The 26330-nt window shown below is 34.4% G+C and overlaps 1 protein-coding gene across 2 annotated transcripts in view; it reads right to left on the minus strand.

The window, feature by feature from the left end:
- The window catches only part of VPS13B (vacuolar protein sorting 13 homolog B), a 775748-nt gene that overhangs the window by 372695 nt on the left and 376723 nt on the right, over positions 1-26330 (minus strand). For both annotated transcript variants that reach the window (XM_036830846.1, XM_036830848.1), the window contains exons 24-25: positions 15270-15490; positions 2595-2798 (exon numbers count right to left, since the gene is read on the minus strand). In XM_036830846.1, the coding sequence (XP_036686741.1) occupies positions 2595-2798; positions 15270-15490 (425 nt within the window). The remainder of the gene's footprint in view (positions 1-2594; positions 2799-15269; positions 15491-26330) is intronic.

The following is a 26330-nucleotide window of genomic DNA, read 5'->3' on the forward strand; positions in this document are numbered from 1 at the left end:
AAAATCTTCCTGCCCTTTATGGAAAACAAACCAGCTAAATTATTTTAAGATATTTCTCAGGGAACAAGCTTCTCAAGTGAGTGTGGGCTTCAAATCCATACTGGACTGCTAGTAATCACTCACCTCTTTCTTTTCTTAATCACACTACATAAACAAAAGAAGGTACATTTTGAAAATATTTACCACATTTTCCCCCATAACTCTGTTACCTTAGGTAAGCTGCTTTATATGGTCTTTCTGGAATATTAATGTGAACCTTTTGCATTAAGATTCTTTCACTTTCAGATCTTTTTCACACAGATCAGATTAAATCCATACCTAATACAAAACTAACAAATCCACTAGAAGCATTTTCATTATTTATCTTTATAATCCAATCAGAATAAAATCCTCAATATTCTAAGTTTAAATTAATTGCAGTCATGTAAGGAACTTATTTTTTAAATCAGAATTAATTTTTTTAAGTGACTGAGGAAATCTCTCCCTTTGTTAATCTCTCCCTTTCTTAAGTTCCTCACCATTCTTCCAGTCTATCACATTTATTATACACCTACTAAAACAAAATTGACACTAATGTCTTTTTCACTTTTGAAGATCCATCTCATATGTTACTGCCTTTGTAAAATACCTACAGATCCCATAGAATGAATTTGTTAATAACTTCTCTATAATTGCAGGGCATGCTCGTCTCTATTACATCTTATAATCAGGGTCACCATGTCCTTCTGTATAGGTTGGACACTACACAATTCTAGAAAGTACCATTCAATCTGTACTTTGTGTGAATGGCAGGCTCTAGATGTATGACCAACAGGTGTGACCATTCCACATGAGCCCTGTCTTTTCTGGGCTTGCAATGTTTTCTTAAACATTTCTTTCTAAAAGACTACTCCCAAGATAGGTACTCATTTTCATCTTGACATTCCAATGAATAGAGTACTTAGTGAACAACTGTTTAATGGAACACTCTCCTTTCTGCCAAATGTCCAGAATATTTAACTTCATTTATCAATTTCACTTGTACTAGCTTTGTCTAGCAATGTATCACCCCAAGCTTTGATTACTCTACCAAAGTATTTCACAGTGTATTTTGTGCAATGTTAACATGTAGGCTATGATAAAGGGGTCTTTGGTTAAATGAGTTTGGAGAGTACTGCGGTGAAGAAAGTCAAAGTTTTCTTTACTGCAAGAGCTTTTGTATTCTGACAATATTAAGAATCTCCAAGAAAGGATTTACTGTTTTTACCCTAAAAGGATATGTCCCATTGACTCCATAAGGGCACACTTCTAGATTTTCATTTGGGGGGAAAAAAAATTAATCCTATCACTTAGGTCATTGTGTTTCTTAAGATTTGGAATGAGCAGGGATAGAGAAGTTGCTTATGCAGGGGTCAAATAGATCTACTCCAGCATGTGTTTATGCAAAAACAAAAACATAACTTCTACCTCTATTATATTACAGTAGTTCTCAGTGGTAAAAATTCAGGCCTCTATGGGGTGTTTCAGAAATGTATTAGGGTATTTTTGGTTGACTCAATGATTGGGTGTCACCACTGGAATTTAAGGGTTAGCAGTTAGGGTATCAAGAGGTCCTATGATATATAGGACTGTCCTGAAAAATGAACACTATCTTACAGACACTGAAGTAGGTAAAAATCCTGTTTATAAGTCAACATTTGAGCATAAAACTGAATTCTGTTTTAAATCTAAACACAATATTTTTGCATTTATGCATGATTTTATTATATATTAAGAGTTCCAGAAATGCAACTACTGAAATGAAAAGAATAAAAACTTTTGTTTGAAACTTTATCAAGTTTGCCATTACCTCAGGAAATCACAGCAACAACAACAGTACCAACTTGTGGTATTTAACATAGACCTGCACAAGTCTATTTGTGGTAGACACACTCACAGTAATTCTATGTACCTGGCTACTTCGTTACAACTTCTAATGTAACCATGCCTGAGCATTTATATATTAAAATAATAATTATTATACCTTAAACTACCTTCCTTTAATCCTTTATATTTTATTCAAGATACTAGATATTTTTGAAATTATATGTATATGTAGCTTATATTATGTTTATTTTCATTTCAGGATAGTAAAGGGGGCTTTATAAAACATTTGTTATTAAAAGGGGCACTGGCATATTGGGTGAGGTTATGGTGTTAAAAATGAAAAGAAAGGCTTCTATGATCAGAAGGAAGAAGGAGAGAACTTTGGTTCAGACAAGACTGAAAAATCACTAACCTAAAGATAACAAAGGCACTCTGGTTCTGAGCCTCTGTTGTATCAGCTTCTACGTTTCCATACTTCTGAGGAACCATACATTTACTGTCTCAGTTTTTGCCATTTCACAGAACCCCTACTGTCCTGAACTACCCCACTAACTACTGAAAGTGATTAAAATACTTGGACCTAAAAGAAACAGTAATACACAGCCACTGCTACCATAGCTCCTCACGAACCTTCTAAACTCACCAGCTTCCACAGAGGTGAAGTCATCTTCATTCTCAATCCTGATACAGAACTCTGTGGTATATATACCACCCTTCATTTAGTAACAGAATTTTTCAGGAACACTTACCTCAGTAGTAGTTCCAATGTCAGCAGATGGGCTACATGTGCTGGTATCTGGAGGAGCTGTGCCTATACTGCTTCTGACTGGAGAACTAGGGACAGGCCCCACCATCGACTCCGGATAAGCTGAAAAAGAACTGAGATTGCCTCTCTTCTGAATCTTATTCCAGACTTCATTCATGACATCAGTTAGCTCATATAAGAGCTGCACCTAAGCAGAAGGGAAAAAATAAAAAGGAAAAACAAATCTTTCAACTTCTGGTCACAACTGACTAAAATATTAAATGTGAGAAAATGAAAACAAGTCCAGGGAAATAAGAATATATGAAACAAAAATCTATCAATGTATCACTGATCATGGTATTAATATCATGACCTATAATCTGTGATATATAATTACTATATATTATATATACTGTAATTATTATATATATGATCATGACTATTTTGTCATAATACCACAATTCTGATGAGATATAGAGAAAAATAATTCATATAAAAATATACAATATTAAACATTTTATCATGAATTGAATTTGAGAAATATAATGAATTTATTCACACTTGTAATTTGCCACATAGTCACATTTTGATATTTTATAAGCAATTTAGCATTTCTGTGGGAAAATAATGCTAATAAAATAATGTTAATAAAACAGCTTATTATGGGACAGTAGATTTCTTTTAATATATGACAAATAGAACAACCACAAAGAAATGCCTCTTAAACAGAGGTCAGGATCAAAATTAGAAGTCAAATATATCCTAGTAAACATGATTATTTAGTTATACATGAAATAATTACCATTCTTATTTCTGAATTATTTACACATTTAAACTTTCTCTATTTTCTGAAGAATAAATCTGAAACTGGATTTCTTGCCCAGCAAAATAAAGTAAAAAAGAAAGATATAACACAGAATAGTAAAAGGAAAATGTTACATATGAGACTTTTCTACAGATAAAGAACATAAACTATCCAACCTACTATTCCCCTCAGATTTGTCATTCCAATATTCAGAAAAAAAAATTGTTTAACTTGCACGTTGTTTGACTAAGTTCTAAGATATTTACATAAGATTTCATAAATAAGCATTAATCATGGAATCTGTATGACAACATATTGCCATATACTGTATAAAACAAGCCTAGGGGGGAAAATGCAAACACAATGTATAAGCAAATCCACAGCTGGATACCATATTCTGCTTGCCATTAAAAAAAAAAAAAAAAAGAAAGAAAGAAATTCTCATATTTATAAGAAGTTTCAGCCCCAGGACACATCCAGATGATAAAGCTGGCTTCTTATGTGGGCAGAACAGATGCCTAAAAACAGTGTTGTCAATCCTTATTTGATATAAAACAGTATATGGGTTACAGTTTTCTCCTGCTTTTTGTGTGATGAAGTCTCAAATCTCAGGTTATAGCTCTTTTTGTTTAAAAAAAAATCTAATGGCTAGAGATCCTACAAAAAAGCTCTTAGAAAAATTTTAGTTCAAATTCTTTTGTCTTTCATAATCATGAGTGTTTTCTAAAAAGAAACCATTTTGTTCCAAACCAAATTTTTTAAAAAGATTATTTTACTTTTTCTTAAACAATTAGAACTGACAAATAAGGAAAGCATAAACAGTTTCTAAATACTTTCAAAGGCATAAGGTTTATTTACCTAAGAGAATTGATGCCGTTTTTATTGTCGCTACTTCTGGTTTCCTTTAACCGTTACCGTTAAATAACTGTATATGAATGTCACCAAGTACACTGTGTATTCAGCATGCCAAGCAAACACTGACATAAACTTTAAACGTATTATTATTTTCAAAGAAGAAAGTTGCTATCACAGAATCCAGACTTCACAAATTAGAGGTTTTAAAAAAACAGGGCAAAAATGCTGAAGATAAATGTTCAACTCTTATCCTTCAAGCTGTACTGAAAACCATGCCAACAAAAGCCACAATGAGCTACCACTACCTACCTATTAAGACGTCTGAAATTAAAAAGCATAATCAGACCAAGTAACAGTAAAGATGTAGAGCAGCTAAAACTCTCATTTACTCTGATGGAATGCAAAATTTAGAATATTGTTTGGCCATTTCTGAAAAAAACATATACCTACCATGTGAATGAGCCATTTCCTAAGTGTTTCCCCAAGAAAAATTAAAGTCTATGTCCACACAAAGACCTATATAAAAATGTTCATAGAAGCTTTATTTGTAATAGTCTAAAACTGGAAAAAAATCTCAAATGTTAACCAATAAGTTAACCAACAATACAACAGAATACTTAGCAATAAAAAGAAATAAATTATAGATTCATGCAAAACCAAGAACTAATCTCAAAATTATTATGCTGAATCAAGGAAGCTAGGCGAGAGAGAGAGAGAGAGAGAGAGAACACAAACTGTATGATTCCATCTATACAGAATACTAGCAAATGAAAATTAATCAATAATGACAGTATCAGTGATTGCCTGGGATTGGGGGAGGAGTAAAAGGGAGGATTACAAAGGGGCACAAAGAAACTTTTGAGGATGATGGATTAATGCATTATCTTGATTGTGAAGATGATTTCATGGGTATACATAGTCAAACCTTATCAAATTAGATAATCTAAACATGTGCAGTTTATTGTATTTATGTCAATCCCAAAAAAACTTTTTTAAAAGATCTCTAAAAAATGAGCATCACGTGAGGCAGCTTTATATAGGTTATGTGTGAAGGTGATTGAATATCAATAATATTTTGCATATCAACTACTGATTTGATATGCAAGATATTAAATATAAAAAAGTAACATTTTATTGTTGAAAAATTAACTGCACATACATTTTCTCATTTAATCTTATAACCAATCAGAAAGAAGACTTAATTGGAGTGGAGAGGCTGAGACAAACCTCAAGGAAATACATTCTTGAAGGATAGATAGGATTTACGTGGGTGCAAAAAGCCATTCCAGTCATAAGAATACCAAGAGCAATAGCCAAGTGCAGGAAAGGAACAAGACATGACATAGGGGCCATGACAAGTTTTGCAGCATATTAGGAGAGTCAGATAGAAGAGTAAATAGAAAGGTAGACATGAAGAAGAAAAACCATGGATATACAATGTCAGTGGAAACCAAGCAGGAATGGAACTTCAACAAGCAATTACTGATCCATGTTGAACAAAAAAGAGCTCTAAGTGAATATGAATTTAGAAAGGCTATTTCATTTGGCACGCAGGTTGTTACTAATCATTAAAATTCAGTTTCAAAAGAAAGAGTTTTTGCCAAAAACAAAAACATCCTTTTCATACAGAGCATTACACTTAGTCTACTTTTGTTTAAAAGATAAAAATAAAAATCAGGAGCTCAGAGAAATTAAAAATGGGTGATTTGTGTAAGAATACAAATCCAGTTTTGTCCGAACTGAATGCTTGTGTTCTTAGACAGTGATGCCAAATTCCATTAGCTTGGTGAAAACTGAACTTACAGCAATAAAAACTATGACAAAATGGATAGGAAAGGAGCATAAAACCCATTATTTATCTAGTTTTACAACTTAAAACCAAAAAATGCAAAGATAGTTTTATGTTTCTTGGAATGCCTTATAGGTGGACAAAATGTATCAATTTATTGGTAGAGGGAAAATTGAAATTTTATTATATTAAAGAAGATTCTATATTAAAGAGGATTCATTTAGTTTTGGAATGAACACAATTTTTAAGGTCTGAGAGACTAGTGCCTAAAGACATTAAAGGGAATTGGGTAACTTTAGTAAAACACTTAAGATAAAAGGCAAGGTTGGTGGAACTCACTCCTAGGAACAAATTCTCTGAATATTCAACCAGGTTAAATATTTACAGTGTCTAAGGCTTTTAATGGCAGTGAGTTCCAGAAACTGACACAGCAATTTAGGTCTCTGTAGTTGATACAGAGATCTACAACAATGTCAGACATGACAATAAATTTGGTCTAAGCTTGCCCTACATATAGAGCTTGCACTATATTTTAGAGTATATAAACTACTTGAGGGCTCTGAGCAATAATGAACCAAATTAATTAATGTACAAGTGCAAACACTTCTGACGTCACTCTAACGACCAAACAAAAGAATGGCACTGAAGTAGGAATTACTTGAATGGAATCAAGAAGCTTATACACTGGCTATAATCCAAAGTTCATAAAGCTTCTGACAGTGTATGTGCAATTTAGTGGGCATATACATTGTTCTGGGGGAAAGCCTTTTATAACATTCTCAAAGAAGTCCATGGCACAAAAAAGGATAAGAAGTACTTCACAAAAAACACAAATAAGAAACAAAAAAACCCCCCAGATTAATCAGTGAGAAATCACTCACAAGAAAGAGGTTTATTTTGGGTCATTAATCTTAAAAGGAAAAATAAAAATAGTAAAAGAAATTTTAGGATCTTATATGCATATGGATATTTGGAATTTAGGGCCCACAATACACTTTATATAAGGCAGGACACCCAGAAAATAAGAAGAGACATATAGATATATTTCACTAAGAAAGATTAAACGCTTTTGGCCAAAGATGCCATAAAGTTTAAAGGCAAATAACTGCATTACAGATACAGGTTTTGTATTTATAGAATATAAGGGAGGCTCTTCAAACTGCTAAGAAATTTAATAGAAAAATTAAGTAAATGATATGAAATATCAACCATAAAAGAGCAAATTCACTGGCCAATAAACATTGAAAAACCTGTTCATCCTTATTAATAATCAGGAAAATACAAATTAATGTAAACAACATGAACTGCCAATTCACAAAAGAGCAAACTCAACGGCCAATAAACATTTGAAAAGTTGCTCAAACACCTGGTTTCATTTCCCTTCAGCATGAAGGATTTCCTTTAGGATTTCTTGTAGTGCAGTCCAACTGGTGATAGATTCTTTCATACGAAAAATGTCTTTATTTTGTCTTCATTCATAAATGTTATATATTTTTTTACTTAGAATTTTGGGTTGAGAGGCTTTTATTTTTCTTAATTTTCACGATTTAAAGATGTTGTTCTTTTGATCACTACAGTTTCTTATGAGAAGTAAGCTAACAAAATCTTGGTTCTCTTGCATGTGTCATTTTTTTCTCATGATACCTTCAAGATATGCTCTTTATCTGTGGCTTTCAACAGTTGGATTATGATGTGTGTAGGCATGGCCTTCTTCATGTATTTATCTTATTAATCTTTCTCCCCTCATTTCTGGCCTACATGTAGCACTCAATAAATATCTGCTGAATTCACTTAGGAAAAAAAAAAAAAATCAAGTCATCCTTTGTAATTTTGACAGAATCCAGAGGGAGTCTGGAAGCACAGGCTAAAGCAACCACTCACAAAAAAGAGGTTTATTTGGAGTCTCATGTTTTACCATTAAAATTTAGGTTAATCTGGCACACAAGGATATAAAAGAGTACTTACTCCTTACTTTTTTCTTTGAGTACATGTTGATTCTTCAGAGTGCTATATTGTTTTGTGACTTCCTGTCCCTTTAGGAATACCGCTACAGTCCACCAGGGATATTCATACCAATTTACACAGAGGATCTCACATTTTACATCAGAGTCAATCTAAACTAACAAAATGACATTCATATACCATTGGAGAGTTTGAAAAGTATTTTCATAACTATCTCACTTAAACTTCCCAACAACCTGGTGATCAACTTTGGATATAGCAGTTGCTAACAATTTTACAGAAGTTGGTTTATCAGGACTTATCAAGAAGATAAAGTAGAATTAAGTGCATAAATAAAATTCATTACACTTTGGGTGCAAAGGGATTCTCAGGGCATGAGGTTCATTCAGTCTTGGTTTAATTCTCAGGAAAGAAAAAAAAAAGGCCCTTGGTATTTGGGGAGCAGCAGCAAGGAGCCCATGGGAGTCAAGTGATCAACAAAAGGACAAAAGGAAGGAGCAGACATAAGAAGGTAATGCCAGGCCGAACATAAATTCTATTTATGTGATGACTTGGCTTAGAACTGGTTTATATTTAAACAACAACAACAAAACCTGAGCTTAGTTCTAAATAAGGTGAATATCTAAAGAAGATATCCCAGAGCTCTAGTTTTGAGCCACAGTCCTGCATTTAGTAAGACTCCACAGAAATCACCATACTATTGAGTATCTCAAAGTAAAAGAAAAAAATTTTTTTAAAGATTAATAATAGTGGAGTCCCAGGCTAAAACCATAATGGGAACAGAATTTATTCTCAGCTGGGATTGCTATGGATAACCAGAACATGTGGAGTAGGACAATCCTCCCAAGGCTATAATGACTCCTAAAATAAGTCTCTAAAATATAAGGTCTCTGGTAGATAACTCCAAGTAGTAGTTAGCTGTCTATTTTATAGGGACTGAGCTACTACTAAATATAAACTATGAATAAAAAATTTTTTCGTATTATCCTCAGAAGTTTCTTCATATCCCTTTGTAGTCTATCCTTCCTACCACCCCCTTCTCCTTCCCTCTCCCTGCCCTGCCTCCAGGCAACCAGGAACCTACTTTCTGTCACAATGTAGTAGTTTACACATTATAACATTTTATATAAATGGAATTATACAGTAAGTACTCTTTTTTGGTCTGGCTTCCTTCACTCAGTGTAATGACTGCAATATTTTTTCATGATCTTGCATTTTATCAATAACTCAAGTCTTTTTTATGGCTGAATAGTATTACATTGTATGGATAAGCCATAATTTGTTTAATTTGTTAAATTCACTTACTGATGAACATTTGGGTTATGTTTAGTCTTTGGCTATACAAATAAAGCTGTTAAATACATCCATGTAAAAGTCTCTGAGTGGATGTACATTTTTGTTTCTCTGAAGAAATACTTAGGGAAGAATGGCTGGGTCGTATGTTTTTTGTTTTTTTCTTCCCCTCCAGGAACTTCAAAGTTGTTTCCAAAGTTGTTACGTAATTTTTACATTCCCATCAGTAGTATACAGAGTTCTAGTTGGTTCATAATACTCCATCTTTTAAATTACAGCCAATCTAATAGGTATGTGGTGGTATGTCTTCATGTTTTATTTTGTTTTTTCCTGATAAATAATGATGTTGAGTATCTTTTCATGTGTTTACTGACCAGTCACACATCTTGTGTGGTTCTAATCTTTTCCCCGTTATTTGTATTCATGTTATTTTATTTATTGTTCTTTGTCTTCATGTTACCAAGTAGAAAGGATTCCATAAATATTCGGTAACAGTTTGATAAATGTGTTGCTAATACTTTTTCCAAGTGTCTGGCTTTCTGCTATCTTAATGTGTCTTTCAAGGAGAAAATGTTTTTAAACTTGATTATGCCCAATATCTAGATCAATTTGGGGACAGCTGCCATCTTAACAATATCGAATCTTCTAATCTATGAACAGGTATCTCGCTCCAGTTAGATGTTCAAGTTCTCTCAGCAATGTTTTGTGGTTTTCAGGGTAGAGGTCTTGGACATCTTTTGTTAGATGCATTTGTGTATGTTTGTTGGCACCAATATAAATGGAACTGATTCATTCCATTTTCCAATTGTTAGCTGCTAGTACAGAAAAATACAATTGGTTTTTATATATTTATCTTGTCTCCTACAACCATAATAAGTTTATTAGTTCTAGTAATAGTTTCTTAATTCCTCCAGGATCTTCTATAAAATATTTGATCATATGAAAATAGGGAGAGTTTTACTTCTTTTCTTATCTTTGTGTCTTTTATTTCTTTTGCTTGGTTAATTGCAACGGCTAAGATGGCCAGTATGACAAAGAACAGGTGATAGAAGGAGGCATTCTGGGCTTTTTCTTGATCTTAGTGGGAAACAGTTCAATATTTTACAATTAAGTGTGATATCTGGTTTCTCAGATACGAGTTATTATTTAATGTCCAGATATTTACAGTTTTCCTAGTTAATTTATTATTGATTTCTAATATAATTTGACTGTGGTTAGATAATATACTTTACTGATTTTAATTCTCTTAATATAATGAGACCATGTACACCTGAAAAAAATGTGCATTCCATGGTTGTTGAATATAGTGTTCTATAAATGTCAACTAGGTCATGGTGAGTTCACAGTATTTTTCATATCTTCTATATCTCCAATTATTTATTTTTCATCTAGTTGTTTTACAACCACTGAGAGAGATCGTATAAAAATTTCCTAATATGATTGAATAGAGTTACCTATTTTTTCCTTTAATTCTGTCCATTTTTCTTTCATGTCCTTCTTTATCTCTGGTAATACTCTTTTTCTTTTTGTCTATTTTATTTGATATTAAAATAAATAAGTCCATCCTTCTTATGCTGTTTGTATGGTGTATTTTTTCCTATGCATTTATTTATATTGTTTCTTTATATTTTAAGTGTTTCTCTTTTAGGCAATGTATGTAGAGTCTTCCTTTATTCCTACCCTAATAGGAGCAGTTGGACCAGGGGTCAGCAAACTTTCTGTAAATGGTCAGATAGTAAATATTCTAGACTTTGTGAGCTACATAGTGTTCTCCCTTGCTGTTACTTAATTCTGTGGTTGTAGCATGATGGCAACCTTACACAGTATGTGAAAAAAAGGGTGTGGCCAAATTTATCTGCAGGCCTTAGTTTGCTGAATCCTGGTCTAAACACTCCCAGTTAGGATCATAACATTTAATGCAATTCTTGCTAAGGCAGGATCAGCCCTACAATTTTATTTTTTGTTTTCTGTTTCCATCCTCTGTTTTATGTAACTCTGTCACCACTTCTTCACTTCTTTAGATTATTTGAACACTTCTTAGTATTTCATTTTAATTCATCTATTGGCATTTTGGTTATATCTCTTTGTATATTTGCTTTTTTTTTTAGTAGTTATTCTAGGAAATTTTAATATATGTAGAAAAACTTTCACAGTCTACTTTTAAATTTATACTGTACCACTTCATGAGATATTTAGGAATCTGACAACCACTAGGTCCCCTTAGCCCACCCCCCACTAACTTTGATGATGAAGTTGTCTTTTTTTTTTTTTTTGGCTGTGTTGGGTCTTCGTTGCTGCTTGCGGGCTTTCTCTAGTTGCGGTGAGCTACTCTTCCTTGTGGTGAGTGGGCTTTTTATTGCGGTGGCTTCTCTTGTTGTGGAGCACCGGCTCTAGGTGCATGGGCTTTAACAGCTGTGGCACGTGGGCTCAGTAGTTGTGGCTTGCAGGCTACAGAGCACAGGCTCAGCAGTTGCGGCACACGGGCTTAGTTGCTCCACAGCATGTGGGATCTTCCTGGACCAGGGCTCGAACCTGTGTCCCCTGCATTGGCAGGCAGGTTCTTAACCACTGAGCCACCAGGGAAGTCCCAAGTTGTCTTGTATATTAAATCCACATACATTGATTGAAAGCTCTAGCAGACAGTGTTCCGCATTTTACTTTCCACAGTCATACATATATTTTTTTTAATTATATGGTTAGTCTTTAATGGAAACTTTTGCTTCCCAGATTCTTTTTTTTTTTTTAATTAATTAATTAATTTTTGGCTGTGTTGGGTCTTCGTTGTGGTGCGCAGGCTTCTCATTGCAGTGGCTTCTCTTGTTGCAGAGCACGGGCTCTAGGCGCGCGGGCTTCAGTAGTTGTGGCTCGCGGGCCCTAGAGCTCAGGCTCAGTAGTTGTGGCACATGGGCTTAGTTGCTCCGCGGCATGTGGGATCTTCCGGGACCAGGGCTCGAACCCCGTGTCCCCTGCATTGCCAGATGGATTCTTAACCACTGCACCACCAGAGAAGTCCCATATTTTTTTTAAATAGTTAAAAGAAAAAGATTTATCAAGCTATTTATCATTTCTGTTGGTTTTCCTTTATTTCTGAAGATGCAGGTTTTCATTTGGTTCCACTCCCTTTTAACCTGTAGAACTTCCTTCAGTATTTCTTGTAAAGTAGAGGTGCTGGTGACAATTTTCCTAGTTTTCCTTCATCTACAGAGTCTTTATTTCACTTTAATTTCTGTGAGACATGCACACTGGCTTGACAGTGTTTTTCTGTTAGCATTTTAAAGATATTGTTCTAATGTCTTCTGTCCTCTGTGGGGTTTTTTGTTTGTTTTTTTAATATTTATTTATTTGGCTGCACTGGGCCTTAGTTGCAGCAAGCGGAATCTTCGTTGCCACGTGCGGGATCTTCGTTCTCACATGCGGGATCTTTAGTTGCAGCATGCAGGATCTAGTTACCTGACCAGGGATTGAACCTGGGCCCCCTGCATTGGGAGCGCAGAGACTTAACCGCTGGATCACCAGGGAAGTCCCATGTTCTCTATGGTTTTTAATGAGAAATAGGCACTCATGCAAATTAAGCCATATATAATGTATCTTCTTGCAGCTGCTTTCAAGATTTAAAAAAAATTTATCTTTGGTTTTTAGTATTTTAATCACAATGTATCCAAGATAAACATGCTTGGGACTAGGTAAACTTCATGAATATGTAAAAGCCTATCTCTGCAAATTTGGGAATTTTGTACAATTATTTGTTAATATTTTTCTGGCCCCAGCTTTTTCTCCTTATCTTCTGGAATTCCAATTACACATATATTCGAACATTCTGTCCCACAACCACTGAAGATTCGATCCTATTTTTAATATCTTTTCTGTTTTCCAAATTCAATAATTTCTATGCACAATGTTCAAGTTCAACGACTCTTCTGTCACATGAAGGCCACTTCTAAGCCCATACGGTATGGTTTTTTCTTTCAGGTATTGTATTTCCAATTCTCAAATTCCATTTGATTGTTTTTATACTTTACTTCTCCATTGAGAATTCTTACATTTTTCATTCAGTGTTGCTTTCCTTTACACCTCATAAAAAAAAATTATAATAGCTGTTTTAAAGTCTTTTTTGCAATTCAATTATTTAAAAAGCAAATTGGAAACATTCATTTATGTTGTTAGTTTTTGCTTTCTTTTCCCCCAGAGTATATAGCAATAATCAGTGGGACTGATGGGCTGAGATGGGCTTCTGCTGCTATGATAGAACTAAATCTATTTTTTTCCCTTTTAACAGCTTCTGTGATAAAGGAGCTAAAGAAGGTGAATCTGTTTCTCTATAATCTGTTTGCTAGAGCTGCCATATAAAAGTGCCATAAACTGGGTGGCTTAAAACAACAGAAACTTATAGTTTCATGGTTCTGGAGATTAGAGAGTCCCTACTCAAGGTAATAGCAGGGCCATGCTCTGGGACTCAGGAGAATCCTTCGTTGCCTCTGGTTCTTCTTCTGGTAGTAGCCAGCAATCCTTGTGTTCTTTGGCTTGAAGCTGGATCAGTCCAATCTCTGCCTCCATTCACATGGCACTCTCCCTGCGTATCTTCACATCAACTTCCCTCTGTGACTGTCTACTTCCAAATTTCCCTTTTTATAAGGATATCAGTCACACTGGATGAGGGCTCACCCTAATGAATTCATTTTAACTTGATTACCTCTGTAATGATCCTATTAACAGATAAGGTCACATGATGAGATACTACAAGTTAGGAATTCAACATATCTTTTGTCGGAGACACAATTCAACCAATAGCAGTTTTCCTTCCTCTAGGAAATGCATTTCAACAACCATCAGCAGTAGCATTCAAAGAATAATCTAAGAGGAGGTAAGTCATTTCATAATTATTCTCTACTATACTACTATGGGTCATAATAGAATGGCAAATGGCCATTAATCTGGAATATTTACTATTGTTCAAAAGAATTTACTACTGATTATAAAAGAAATTACTTTTATAATGGTGGATAAGCTATTAGTTTAGTATAACTGCCTCATCATAATTCTAACTGTATGTATTTTTTTAATAAGGCCATCACCAAGATTAAATTAGCAGGTCCGATCTTTTCAAAATGCACAAATACATATGAAAGTTAAACGAAACTGTAGAGTATACAGTAGGTGGAGCAAGGCAGAGAGAAGAGGGGAAAGAAGGAGGATGGTTTCAGTAAGGAGGCTCTATAACATATGGAATAATATTTGAACCCACTTAAAAAAACACACTTTAAAAACTAGCTTGTCACCACTAATGCTGGAATAAACAAAGATTTATCGACATTGACCTAACAGATCCAATAAAACTCTAAATAGTATTGTTTTAAAAATATAATTTCAAATACTATTCAACATTGATAATCTGCATAGAAAATATACAAGAGTCTGCCTGAGGTCAAAGAAACAAGTATTAAATTATATGTAACTAATAATTTGTACAAACCCAGGAGATCTGAATTCATACTAAATTATAAAACTGTAGAATATAACATGTTTGGCCTATACCAACTGGAATGTTAAAGGATTAACAAAATGCCTTTTTTAAAGAGTAAACAGTGCTTTTTTTTTTTTTAAATACTACACGTTGAGCAAAAGAAGTTTTGAGTGAGAATCTGATTGGAAATTACATTTGATCACTTCAATAGACTCTTCCAGTCTGAGAGTAAAGTAGTTCTTCACCATTCAAAAAACTTTACATCTGCAACTGATTTCATTCCATCAGCCAAAAGATGCATTTATGCTGCCACCATTACATTTTCAGAAGAGTTTGAATTACAAAACTTGAGAGAACTTCAAAGCAATACTTAATCTAACCATTCTGATCTTGATGGCCCTGTTAAAAATAATTTAAGACACTTAATAGAAGAGAAACCCTTCAACAAAATGAGTAACAATTGTTCTTAAATCACATTATTTTAAATTTCCTTTCATAAACCAAATGTACCAACCTGGGGGTTCGAGCATTTTATCTCAAGTGACTCTAGGTCAACATGCAGACAGACAACAAATGAATGCCTCGTATCAGGTCCTGTAGCAAGTAGTTTTTGAGATGTAACAGCTAGAGTAGAGGTACAACCCATAGGTTCCACTAGGCAAAGTGTCACTTGTTTTCCAAAAAGGGTGTATATGCTGAAATGATGCAAGCTGATTGTCCAAGGAAAGGCATCACCTGATAATGGGGACAAAAGGGGGTAGGGAGGCACACAAACAAAAATATAGTTAATTGTCACTTGATAGTAAGGTATCTACTGTTAATATTTGAAATATAAAACAGTTAATATGGCATCATAAATAGCGTATGCTGTATCCCAGAGACCAACATGTTAAACAGTTTACATGTTATATAAGGGTTACCTTTTAAAAATGTTTATATTTGTATTTATTATAACATACTACTATATCAATAATTATGTACATTATAAAACATACAAGTAGAAATTAAGGAAATGAGATAAAAATATAAATACAAGTTCTAACTTTTTCCTCCCTCACCCTTGTACTAGTGGGTTGTACAGTGCAACTGCTGGGATGTATGCATTATACCTTGGAGACCACAGAGAATGTGTTAAATTAGGAAAATTAGGAAAATGAACTAAAGGTGACCACAGATCTGACTGCAGAATAAAAAAAGAATAAACAATTTACTATGGTCTGTCGGACCATCTGCATCAGAGTCATATGGGTGCTGATATAAAATACAGATTCCTGGTTTCTGCTTCAGACCTACTTAATCAGAAATCTCTGATAGTTAAGACCCAGGACGCACGTACATATCTTCAGTTGGTGATTCTTATATATGTTATTTTTAAATCAAGTATATTTTATTTAAAAATAAAAGTACTCATACATTTCAGAATTAAAAGCAAAATTTCTTTCATTGTTTTAGTATTTTTTCTTTTATTAATTTACCAGAGAAAAAAATTGTTAATATAAATTTATGAGACAAAACTATCTTTTTTTTTTATTGTGGCTATAGATAAAATACTTTGTGAAACAGCATTTAAAAGTGTACTCAGTATTAAAACATTCATAAATATTCATTACTGGGATGCCAATTTGATGGAAAATATGTTCCTATGACTTGTATTTTTGACTTTGCAATTCTACTAGCACTTGATAGTATAGATAGTATAATACAGACTTCTTTTTAAGTATCTAGATTATTTTAAAACAAATTGAAAATATTTATCTTCTAATTAGAGAGGTACTAGTGTCTCACTGAAAATAACTTAGAAGATATAATATATAAAGAAAAATATCAAAACCAGTCATAATTCACCTTCCATCTTGCTACTCCCAGGAATATGCACTATTAACATTGTTATTATTTTTCCTTCAAGTCTTTTTCTTTTCCCCCTGTAGTGCTGGACGTGCTCACACAGAGCTGGAACCAGATCACATCGTACTATTAGGTTCATATTATATTTTAGTAAGAAAAAAAATACCAAGTGAATAACTAAGTAGATCATGCTATAAACATATATACTAAAGGAATATAAATAAGCATTTGAATTGTGAATGGTGATACTCAGGGGATGCTACAAGATAGATTCTCATATGTTTGAACATTCAAAATGTCTTGATCAAGTAGTTAATAAAATTAAAATTGGAAACTTTGAAATTGAGACCTCAATAATAAACTAAATCTAGCTACATAGCAGTCCACAACAACTTGACTGGAAACAATGGAAACTGCATAATAATATGTGGTCAGCACCATGGTACTCTGCCTGTCTTAAGACTTAAAATATTTTGCCCCCAGGAAAGAATGACAAACTTTAAATCATCTGTAACTAATTCTGAAATTATTTTAAAACCTACACAAAGTTCCATGCTATTTACAAAATAAAGGCTTTGCCAAATTTGTCTTAAAATACTTTGGAATGATTTCAGGTTACATATTTTAAAATCTGTAGCAAGCTATATACATAGTCCTTCAAATTTTATGTTATCCAAGAAATGTTAAATGGTGATTATGTTGGGTAAAACGCACCACATTTAAATTCATGAAATAGAAAAAAAGAATTCCAAATGACATTGGTACTATCTCAGATATGTGTCTCTGCTTCTTCTTTGGAATCAGACCATTAGCTGAAATTGGGTATACCATATTCTAAGTCTTAAACAGAACCTTTTAAGGTAATATTTTACATCCATTTATTTAACAAGCAGATCATCTATTTTAAAAAGTACACTCTATCTAGAAGAGCTTAACATGTAATGACAAACATTCCCACAATTAATCACTGTGAAAAAATGATCAAAACGTAACACATCATTACCTGCACACCTATTCCTTTTACACACACACACACACACACACACCCCAAAATAAAAAGCACCTCATCTATTTACAACACTGGCAATATACTGTTCTGAGGACTCCGTAAAATATGCTCAGATATCCATGACGGACCAGGATCATGTACTATTCTGAGACCTTCAAGACTAGTATTTTAACTTTAATTAGAAAGTGTTAAGGCTATAAAATGAGTCTTTCATTTTAGAAAAATTATTTATTGCTGGCAGAATTCAGAAATAGTCAAATTGTCTAAAGAACAAGAAAAAAATAAAAACGAAGCAGGAAGATTGAAAATGCCATTTCTGTGTGAATTTGTGAAACCTCTACACTATCAACAGAGAAAAGAATACCAATAAATTAATTCTCAAAAAATGATAACCAAACACTAATGAACTTCAGATGAATTAATGTAAAAGAAAGTGAATATGGCAAAGCTTTGAGACAAAATGAATAAATAAAATTCAGTGTGAGACTAATTTACTGTCTTCAATACTGGTGGGCAGGGATCAATATTCTGCAAAGAGAATTGGTCTTTCCCTTTCTAAAGATGCTGTGCTTTATTATAGGAAAAAGTATATATACTTTGCACCAAGGTAAATCACCTTACAAAGATCAAAACAGAAAATGAAGAAAGAAAACTGTTCAATATTAGAGATACTCCCCCTCAGTTTTCTTTCTTTCATAACCTTAGTCATTACGTGTCTTTCGAAACAAACAAAACGGTGTCTTTCCTCTTCTCCTTAACTCTTTTCCCTATGTCCCACAATCCAGTATGTCTCAGGCAGGTTTTTATTTCAAATATGAAATAGTGTAATCAGGAATATTTTACTGCTAATTGTGAGGGTTAACAATTTGGAAACAGATGCAGTGTATTCTACGAACATAAATGAGCCAAAAGTGCTGACACTGTTTCCCCAAACCACTTAGCACTAAACTGATTTACAGACAGTTGAGATAAAGGGTTTCTTTAATTCTACATGATATTAATTTAAGCAGTGGGAATGTTCAAGGAATGAAGGCATTAAAGAAGATATAAAGCATAATCAATTCTCCTGGAAGAGGAGAACTGCTGAAATGCCTGGAAGAGAAGAAAATGAAAATGAGCAACATATAGTTTTATTTGCTCTGTAACCAAATTTCTACTTTGGAAGAAAATACTGCTTTGTATTAGGAAATGTAAAATGTATTGCATGTATAAAATAATATAAATTAAAAATACATAAAATTTATATAAATATATAAAATTTATATTGAAAAATATCATGATTATTAACTCATGATAAAATAGATAATTCATTTCAAATTTGTGAAATATTTTCTTCATATCTAGAAACCCAAGCATTCAGTGCTTGATTCACTTTTTTAATCCTTCCATAGGCCTCTGTACATATATAAATGTTTATAAACTCAGCATGTATTTTAAAAAAGGGGGCGGGGGGGTTCCCTGGTGGCGCAGTGGTTAAGAATCCGCCTTCCAATGCAGGGGACACGGGTTCGAGCCCTGGTCCAGAAAGATCCAACATGCCGCGGAGCAACTAAGCCCGTGCGCCACAACTACTGAGCCTGTGCTCTACAACCCGCAAGCCACAACTACTGAAGCCCGTGCACCTACAGCCTGTGCTCCGCAACAAGAGAAGCCTCCATGATGAGAAGACTGCACAACGCAAGGAAGAGTAGCCCCTGCTTGGGGCAACTAGAGAAAGCCCGCGTGCAGCAACGAAGACCCAATGCAGCCAAAAATAAATAAATAAAATAAATAAACTTATTTTTTTAAAAAAGCATTCAGTGCTAACTAGTATTCACGTCTGAAAGTTATTAGTGGTTTAATCATAACTTAATCATCAAATTTTCATTACTGTATAAAGAAATATAATACTGTTTTTTAAGATTCCTTAAAACTTATGATTGCAGATATAAACAATGCAAAACCAGAACAATTATTGCTTTTAAAACTAAAAGTAACCTCAAAGACTAGTGCTGTCTTTCAAGCAATTAATATATCAGTAATTACTTTACAGTTTTAAAAGAGGTGTCGAAGTTATAGCAATGCAGAATTTATTTAAGGTCATATGGTCAGCTAACAAGACATACCCTCAGTTGCTACAGCTTGTCAAGATATGTTACAATTAAACATTTTCTAAAGTGACTTACCACTAACTAATGGCACTTCTTACCTCACTTAAATTATTACATAGACACCTACATAATTAAGGAAACATTATCATAAAATATTTCTTGGGTCTCATGACTCAGTGATATGATATATGGATTATAACTTAAAAAATAAATATAGGGTATTTTAAATATCCTTATTTTTAAATGCTGTTTTTTGCTTCCTGATTGTTTTCTACTTTAGCTTTTTCTTAAATAACTGAATAGCCAATTATCCCTTATTAAGCTTTTTTAATTGAATATGTATTTTACAAACACCGTGTTCTCAAAACTTTAACAACATAAGAAACATGATTCCCTTTCCAAAACATTTTCAACTATATACATTATATTTACAAAAATAATAAAAATACTTATAAACATTTACAACACAAACATCCTAGATAATAAATTCATTTATCATTTCCCTTAACATAACACATAGTACATGTAGACATTTTAGTCAATTTGAGTTAAATCTATTACCTTCCCAAGACTTCTGCAAAAGAATTGTTTACTGCCATTAGATGAAAGTCAAGACTGACTAATGCATAAAAGCTTTGCCATGTTAACCTTCCTAATAAATGAGTATTTGTTAGGAATAAAAGATACACATTTGTGTATTCATTTTATATTACTGACAGAGTATATCAATTTACTTAAGTTGATAAACTGGTTTACTGAGTGCATTAGAACACTATGACACTGCCTCTACAGCATGAGCCTGTATTTTGCACCAGGGAGACTTAGGTAAATATCCTAGCTCTAACTATCCCTTAGTATTAGAGGAGAAATGCTAATTCCTAATTCCTCTGCTTTTTCCACATGAAGTGCTAAGCCATTTCATGCCTTTCCCTTCACAAGAATTGAGTGGACTATTTCATTACAGTAAAAGAACCAACTTAGTGACAAAAGAAAAGACATAAGAATAAAGAGCAAAGAAAAAGGAAAAAAGTTTAAAAAAAAAAGGTAAAAAGTAAAGTCCTGATTAATTTCACTTCTTTCATTATTTGGTATTATTATTTAAAGAATTTTTTTGGAAGATAGGAAGTTCACGGATGACCCAAGGACTCTTTCAGTTCAAGAAACTATTCCAAATACTAAATTGAAGAGTTTGGGGACTTCCCTGGTGGTCCACTGGCTAAGACTTCACCTTCCAATGCAGGGGGTGCGGGTTTGATCCCTGGTCGGGTAGCTAAGATCTCCCACACGCCTCAGGGCCAAAAAAAAAAAAAAAACCCATAAGACAGAAGCAATACTGTAACAAATTCAATAAAGACTTTAAAAAAAAGTGTGATAAATGAAAGAGTCTGAACCAATGAATTGTATTTCATGAAAACCTCATACAGAAGGGAATTATATGGAAGAAAACCTGAGTTGTGGAGATCATGTTTATCCATAACTTGGCACCTCAAGTATGGTTTCATTCTCTGGGGCTCAGGTGAACCACTTTAAAAACATGCTAAAGCTGACAGGTATGACCAGCGACTAGCTGTGAAATTAGGAATAGAGCAATTTTGGTATTGAAAATAACTGTTACTCTGTAGCACAGGATTATATCATGTTATCAGTGCCAACTGATGGACAATCTAGGTCAAACAGCTACCTAAGGATATAAAAAAGGAACAAAGAAGTCAGGTATGTGACAATCTCTTAGATTTGTAAACCGTCAGAGAAAAGGTGACAGGTTAAGTATAGGTATAGATGAGAATACCTAGTAAAGCTATAAATATGAAGAACACCTATCTTTAAAGAAAGTGTAGAGGAAAGGAGCCCATGAATGATATTCAAAAGAAGTAGCCACTATCCACAGAAAACAAATCAAGGAAAGTGGTTATCCAGAAGTTAAGAAAGAATTTCAAAAAAGAATCAATGAACATCAAGGATTAAAAGGTTTCCACTGGATTTGCAAATAAGAGGTTTGTTCTGTTAACTGAGTAAGCTGAAAGAAATTTTAGCATTTTTATATGACAACAAGGGTTAAATAAGGAAGTTATAATTGATGAAGCAAGTTCCGTAAAAACGTAGTGCATAGCATATAGTATGCACTCAATAAATATTTGCTCTATGAAGGAAGGAAGGAAGGAAAGGAGAAAGGGAGGGAGGGATGGACTGAGATGGATAAATGAATAAAAATGGCTTGGCCCTAAGCAATGTCAGCAGACGAAAGACTTATTCTAGGTTAGGTAGATTCATTTGTTAAACAAGTATTTACTGAATTAAATATATGCCAGATATTATTCTAGGATCTAGGGAGAGAGCAGTGAACAATATAACCTTACTGTTCTCATGGATCTTGCCTTCTAGCTGTGGAAAGAAGGGTAATAAACTAATAATTAAATGACATATAGTATGTTGATGGTCCTAGATGTTCTGAAGAGCACTTAAGCAGGGTAACAGAACAGGGTGCTGCCACTTTAAGATAGGAGAGTCCAGAAAAGCCACTCTGATAAAATGACATTCCATAGAGACATAAGGCATGAGGCTACTTGGGAAAAAAGTGTTCTGGAAGGTGAATAGTAAGTGTAAAGGTCCTGTATCAGGACCCTGTTTGGATGGGAAGTTGTCAATGCTTTCATTAAGGTAATAAGGAGGTTGTATGCTGGGTAGGGGAAATAATCAGATAACCTTGAGGAAAGTGGTGAAAATTCATAATAGCTTTCATAGGGAGTGGAAAGGTATTAAAGGAAGTATAAAAAGTTTACAAAATTATCAATGAGGGCTAGAAGTCATTTTTTCCCAAAAAACTGTCAAGAACTTCAGAAAGGAAGCTCAAATGTCAAATAGTTGGAACGATCCAAGGCTACACTTCCTTCCAAGAAACTGAGAATCCACAATATCCAAAATATATAAAGAACTCATGCAACTCAATATCATAAAAACAACCTGATTAAAAAATGGGCAGAGGATCTGAATAGACATTTTTCCAAAGAAGACATACAGACGGCCAACAGACACAGGAAAAGATGCTCAACAAAACTAATCATTAGGGAAATGCAAATCGAAACCACAATGAGATAACATCTCACACCTGTCAGAATGGCTATTACCAAAAAAGATGATAAATAACAAGTGTTGGCGAGGATGCAGAGAAAAGGGAATCCTTTCTGCACTGTTGATGAGAATGTAAATTGGTACAACCACTATGGAAAACAGGATGAAAGTTCCTCAAAAAATTACAAACAGAACCACCATACGATTTACCAATTCCACTTCAGGGTATTCATCCAATGAAAACAAAAACACTACTAGAAAAAGATATGTGCACCCCAATGTTCAGAGAAGCATTATTCACAATATCTGAGATATAGAAGCAACCTAAGTATCTAACAACAGATGAATAAAGAAAATGTGATGTAGGAGGAAGATATCAAGCTGGCAGAGTAGGAGGACACCAAACTCATCTCCCACAATGAACATATCAAAAAAATACATCTACATGTGGAGCATCTCTCACTGAAAACAAACTGGAGACTGGCAGAAAGGCTACTCTATAACCAAGGCTGTAAAGAAAGATCCACAGGGAGTCGGGCAGGAGGGAGGAGAAGCAACAATTGGGGGAACCTGTACTCCTAACAGGGGACACAGAAGAGGAGGGTAATATCAAGGGCTCAAAGATCCTCCCTGGTGAGTAAGTGATTTGTACCACATTTTGGACACCTCAGTCCTAGAATCCAAAACCAGGAAGACAAGTCCCCTTAGTTGGTTGGAAAGCAATGGGACTTAACAGAAGAAACCAAGACTCTACTCCCGAAGAATGCATGTGCAAACTTGCTAACTCCTCGAAACAAGGCAGAGGAAGCAGACTGAAACTGCCCAGGGCTCCGGCGGGTTTCCTGCGACAAAGGTCACAGCACATGCTCCTGCCTGCAGCAGGTGCCTGCTCCTGCCCCTCTTACTCTGTCTGGCTCAGCTCCCTCCAGGGCAATAGCTGACACTGCCAAAGAAAGTACGCACCTGGGGATGGAACCAGTCAGACCCAGCACTGCATCTGAACAGGGCGAGAGCAGACATTACTGGCACTGACAGAGAGTGGTGGATTACAAGCCATCTGGAGCTCTGATTGCTGTGTCAGGAACGTTCCAGCTCGAATGGCACTCGACACTGGGTAACCTCTCCAGGCCCTCTTGCTCCAGCGATATTCCCCTCTGGGGCAAAGGTGTCATTGCCAGGAGGGAGTATAGTACAAACTTAGAGGGAATGGAACCAGCTCAGACTGACCTTCAGGGCTTCTTGTCCAGCATCTGGGAATCCAACCCTACCCACCCACATATGGATGATGACCACTGAGCACAGGAGAAGCTCCAAGCTCACATCTGGCTCTAGCGCTAACAGCAAAAAGAAAAGCAAATTTAAAAATGAGGACAGTTTAAGGGACCTCTGGACATCAGCATACTAACATTCATGTCATAGGGGTCCCAGAAGGAAAAGAAAGAAAGGGGTCAAAAATGTATTTGATGAAATTATGGCAGAAAACTTGAACCTGAAGAAAGAAACAGGTAACCAGGTAGAGGAAGCACAGAGAGTCCCAAACAAGATGAACCCACAGAGACCCACAGTAAGACACATCATAATTAAAACAGCAAAAGTTAAAGAAAGAATTCTAAAGGCAACAAGAGAAAAAGAATCACATAGAAGGGAACCCCCATAAGGCTATCAGCTGGTTTTTCTGTGGAAAGTTTGTAGGCCAGAAGGGAGTGGCAGATATATTGAAAGTGCAAAAAGGGAAAAATCTACAACCTAGGTTATTCTACCCAGCGAGGTTATCATTCAGAATTGAAGGAGAAATAAAAAAAACTTCTCAGACAAGCAAAAACTAAAACAGTTCATCAGTAATAAGTGATATGTTAAAGGGTCTTTGCTAAGTGGAAAACAAAAGGTTACAAAAAGAAGAATCTATAGGAAAGGAAAAATCCCACTAGTAAAAGCAAACATATACTAAAGGCTGTGGATCAACCACTTAAATAAGCTAGTACAAATATTAAAAGACAAAAATTGTAGGGACTTCCCTGGTGGTCCAGTGGGTAAAACTCCACACTTCCAATGCAGGGGGCCCAGGTTCGATCCCTGGTCGGGGAACTAGATCCCACATACATGCCGCGACTAAGAGTTCGCATGCCGCAACTAAGGAGTCTGCATGCCGCAACAAACGTGTCACAACGAAGATCCCATGTGCTACAACTAAGACCTGGTACGGCCTAAATAAATAAATAAATAAATAAATAAATAAAAATAAAAATAAAGACAAAAATTGTAAAATCAACTTTAGCTACAATAAAGAGTTAAGGGATAAACATGAAAACCTAAAATATGACTTCAAAAACAAAACATGGGGGATGGGAGTAAAAGATGTAGATCTTTTAGAATGTGCTTAAGTTTAACTGACTACCAGTTTAAAACAAATAGATATAGGTCAACATATATGAACCCAAAGGTAACCACAAATCAAAATTCTACAACAGATACACAAAAACTAGAGAGAAAAGAACATAAGAATACCACTAAAAAAAAAAAAAAAAACCAAAGAAAATCATCAAATCACAAAGGAACAAACTAAAGGAAGAAAAGAACAAAGAAGAACTACAAAAACAACCAAAAAACTAAGTAACAAATGGCAATAAGTATATACTTATCAATAATCACTTTAAACGTCAATGAACTAAATGCTCCAAAAGACACCGGGTGGCCTATTGGATTAAAAAAAACCAAGACCCATCTATATGCTGCTTATAAGAGACTCACTTCAGAGCTAAAGATACACACAGACTGAAAGTGAGGGTAGGTAAAAAGATATTTCATGCAAATGGAAATGATAAAGTAGGGATAGCAATACACATATCAGACAAAGCAGACTTTAAAACAAAGTCTATAACAAAAGACAAAGAAGGTCATTACATAATGATATAGGGAACAATACAAGAAGAGCCTATAACATTTGTTAATATATATGGCCCTAATATAGGAGCACCTAAAGACATAAAGCAAATACTAATAGACATAAAGGAAGAAATTGATAATAATATCGATACAATAACAGTAGAGGACTTTAACACTCCACTTACATCAATGGACAGATCATCCAGAAAGAAAATCAATAAGAAAACCGTGGTCTTAAATGATACATTAGACCAGTTAGACTTAATAAATATCTAGAGGATATTCCATTCAAAAATAGAATACACATTCTTTTCAAGTGCACACGGAACATTCTACAAGATAAATCACATGCTAGGTCACAAAACAAGTCTAAACAAATTTAAGAGGACAGAAATTACAGCAAGCATTTTTTTTCTGACCCCAACAGTATCAAACTAGAAATGAATTACAGGAAGACAAATGGGAAAGACACAAATCCACAGATGTTAAACAACATGCTCCTAAAAAACCAATGGGTCAATGAAGAAATCAAAGAGGAAATCAGATAATACCATGAAACAAATGAAAAAAAAAACACAGCTTTCCAAAATCTATGGGAGGCTGCAAAACCAGTTCTAAGAAGGAAGTTTATAGCAATAAAGGCCTATATCAAGAAACAAGAGAATTCTAAAATAAAAAA

The sequence above is a fragment of the Balaenoptera musculus genome, chromosome 17, assembly GCF_009873245.2.
Source record: "Balaenoptera musculus isolate JJ_BM4_2016_0621 chromosome 17, mBalMus1.pri.v3, whole genome shotgun sequence".
Taxonomy (NCBI): domain Eukaryota; kingdom Metazoa; phylum Chordata; class Mammalia; order Artiodactyla; family Balaenopteridae; genus Balaenoptera; species Balaenoptera musculus.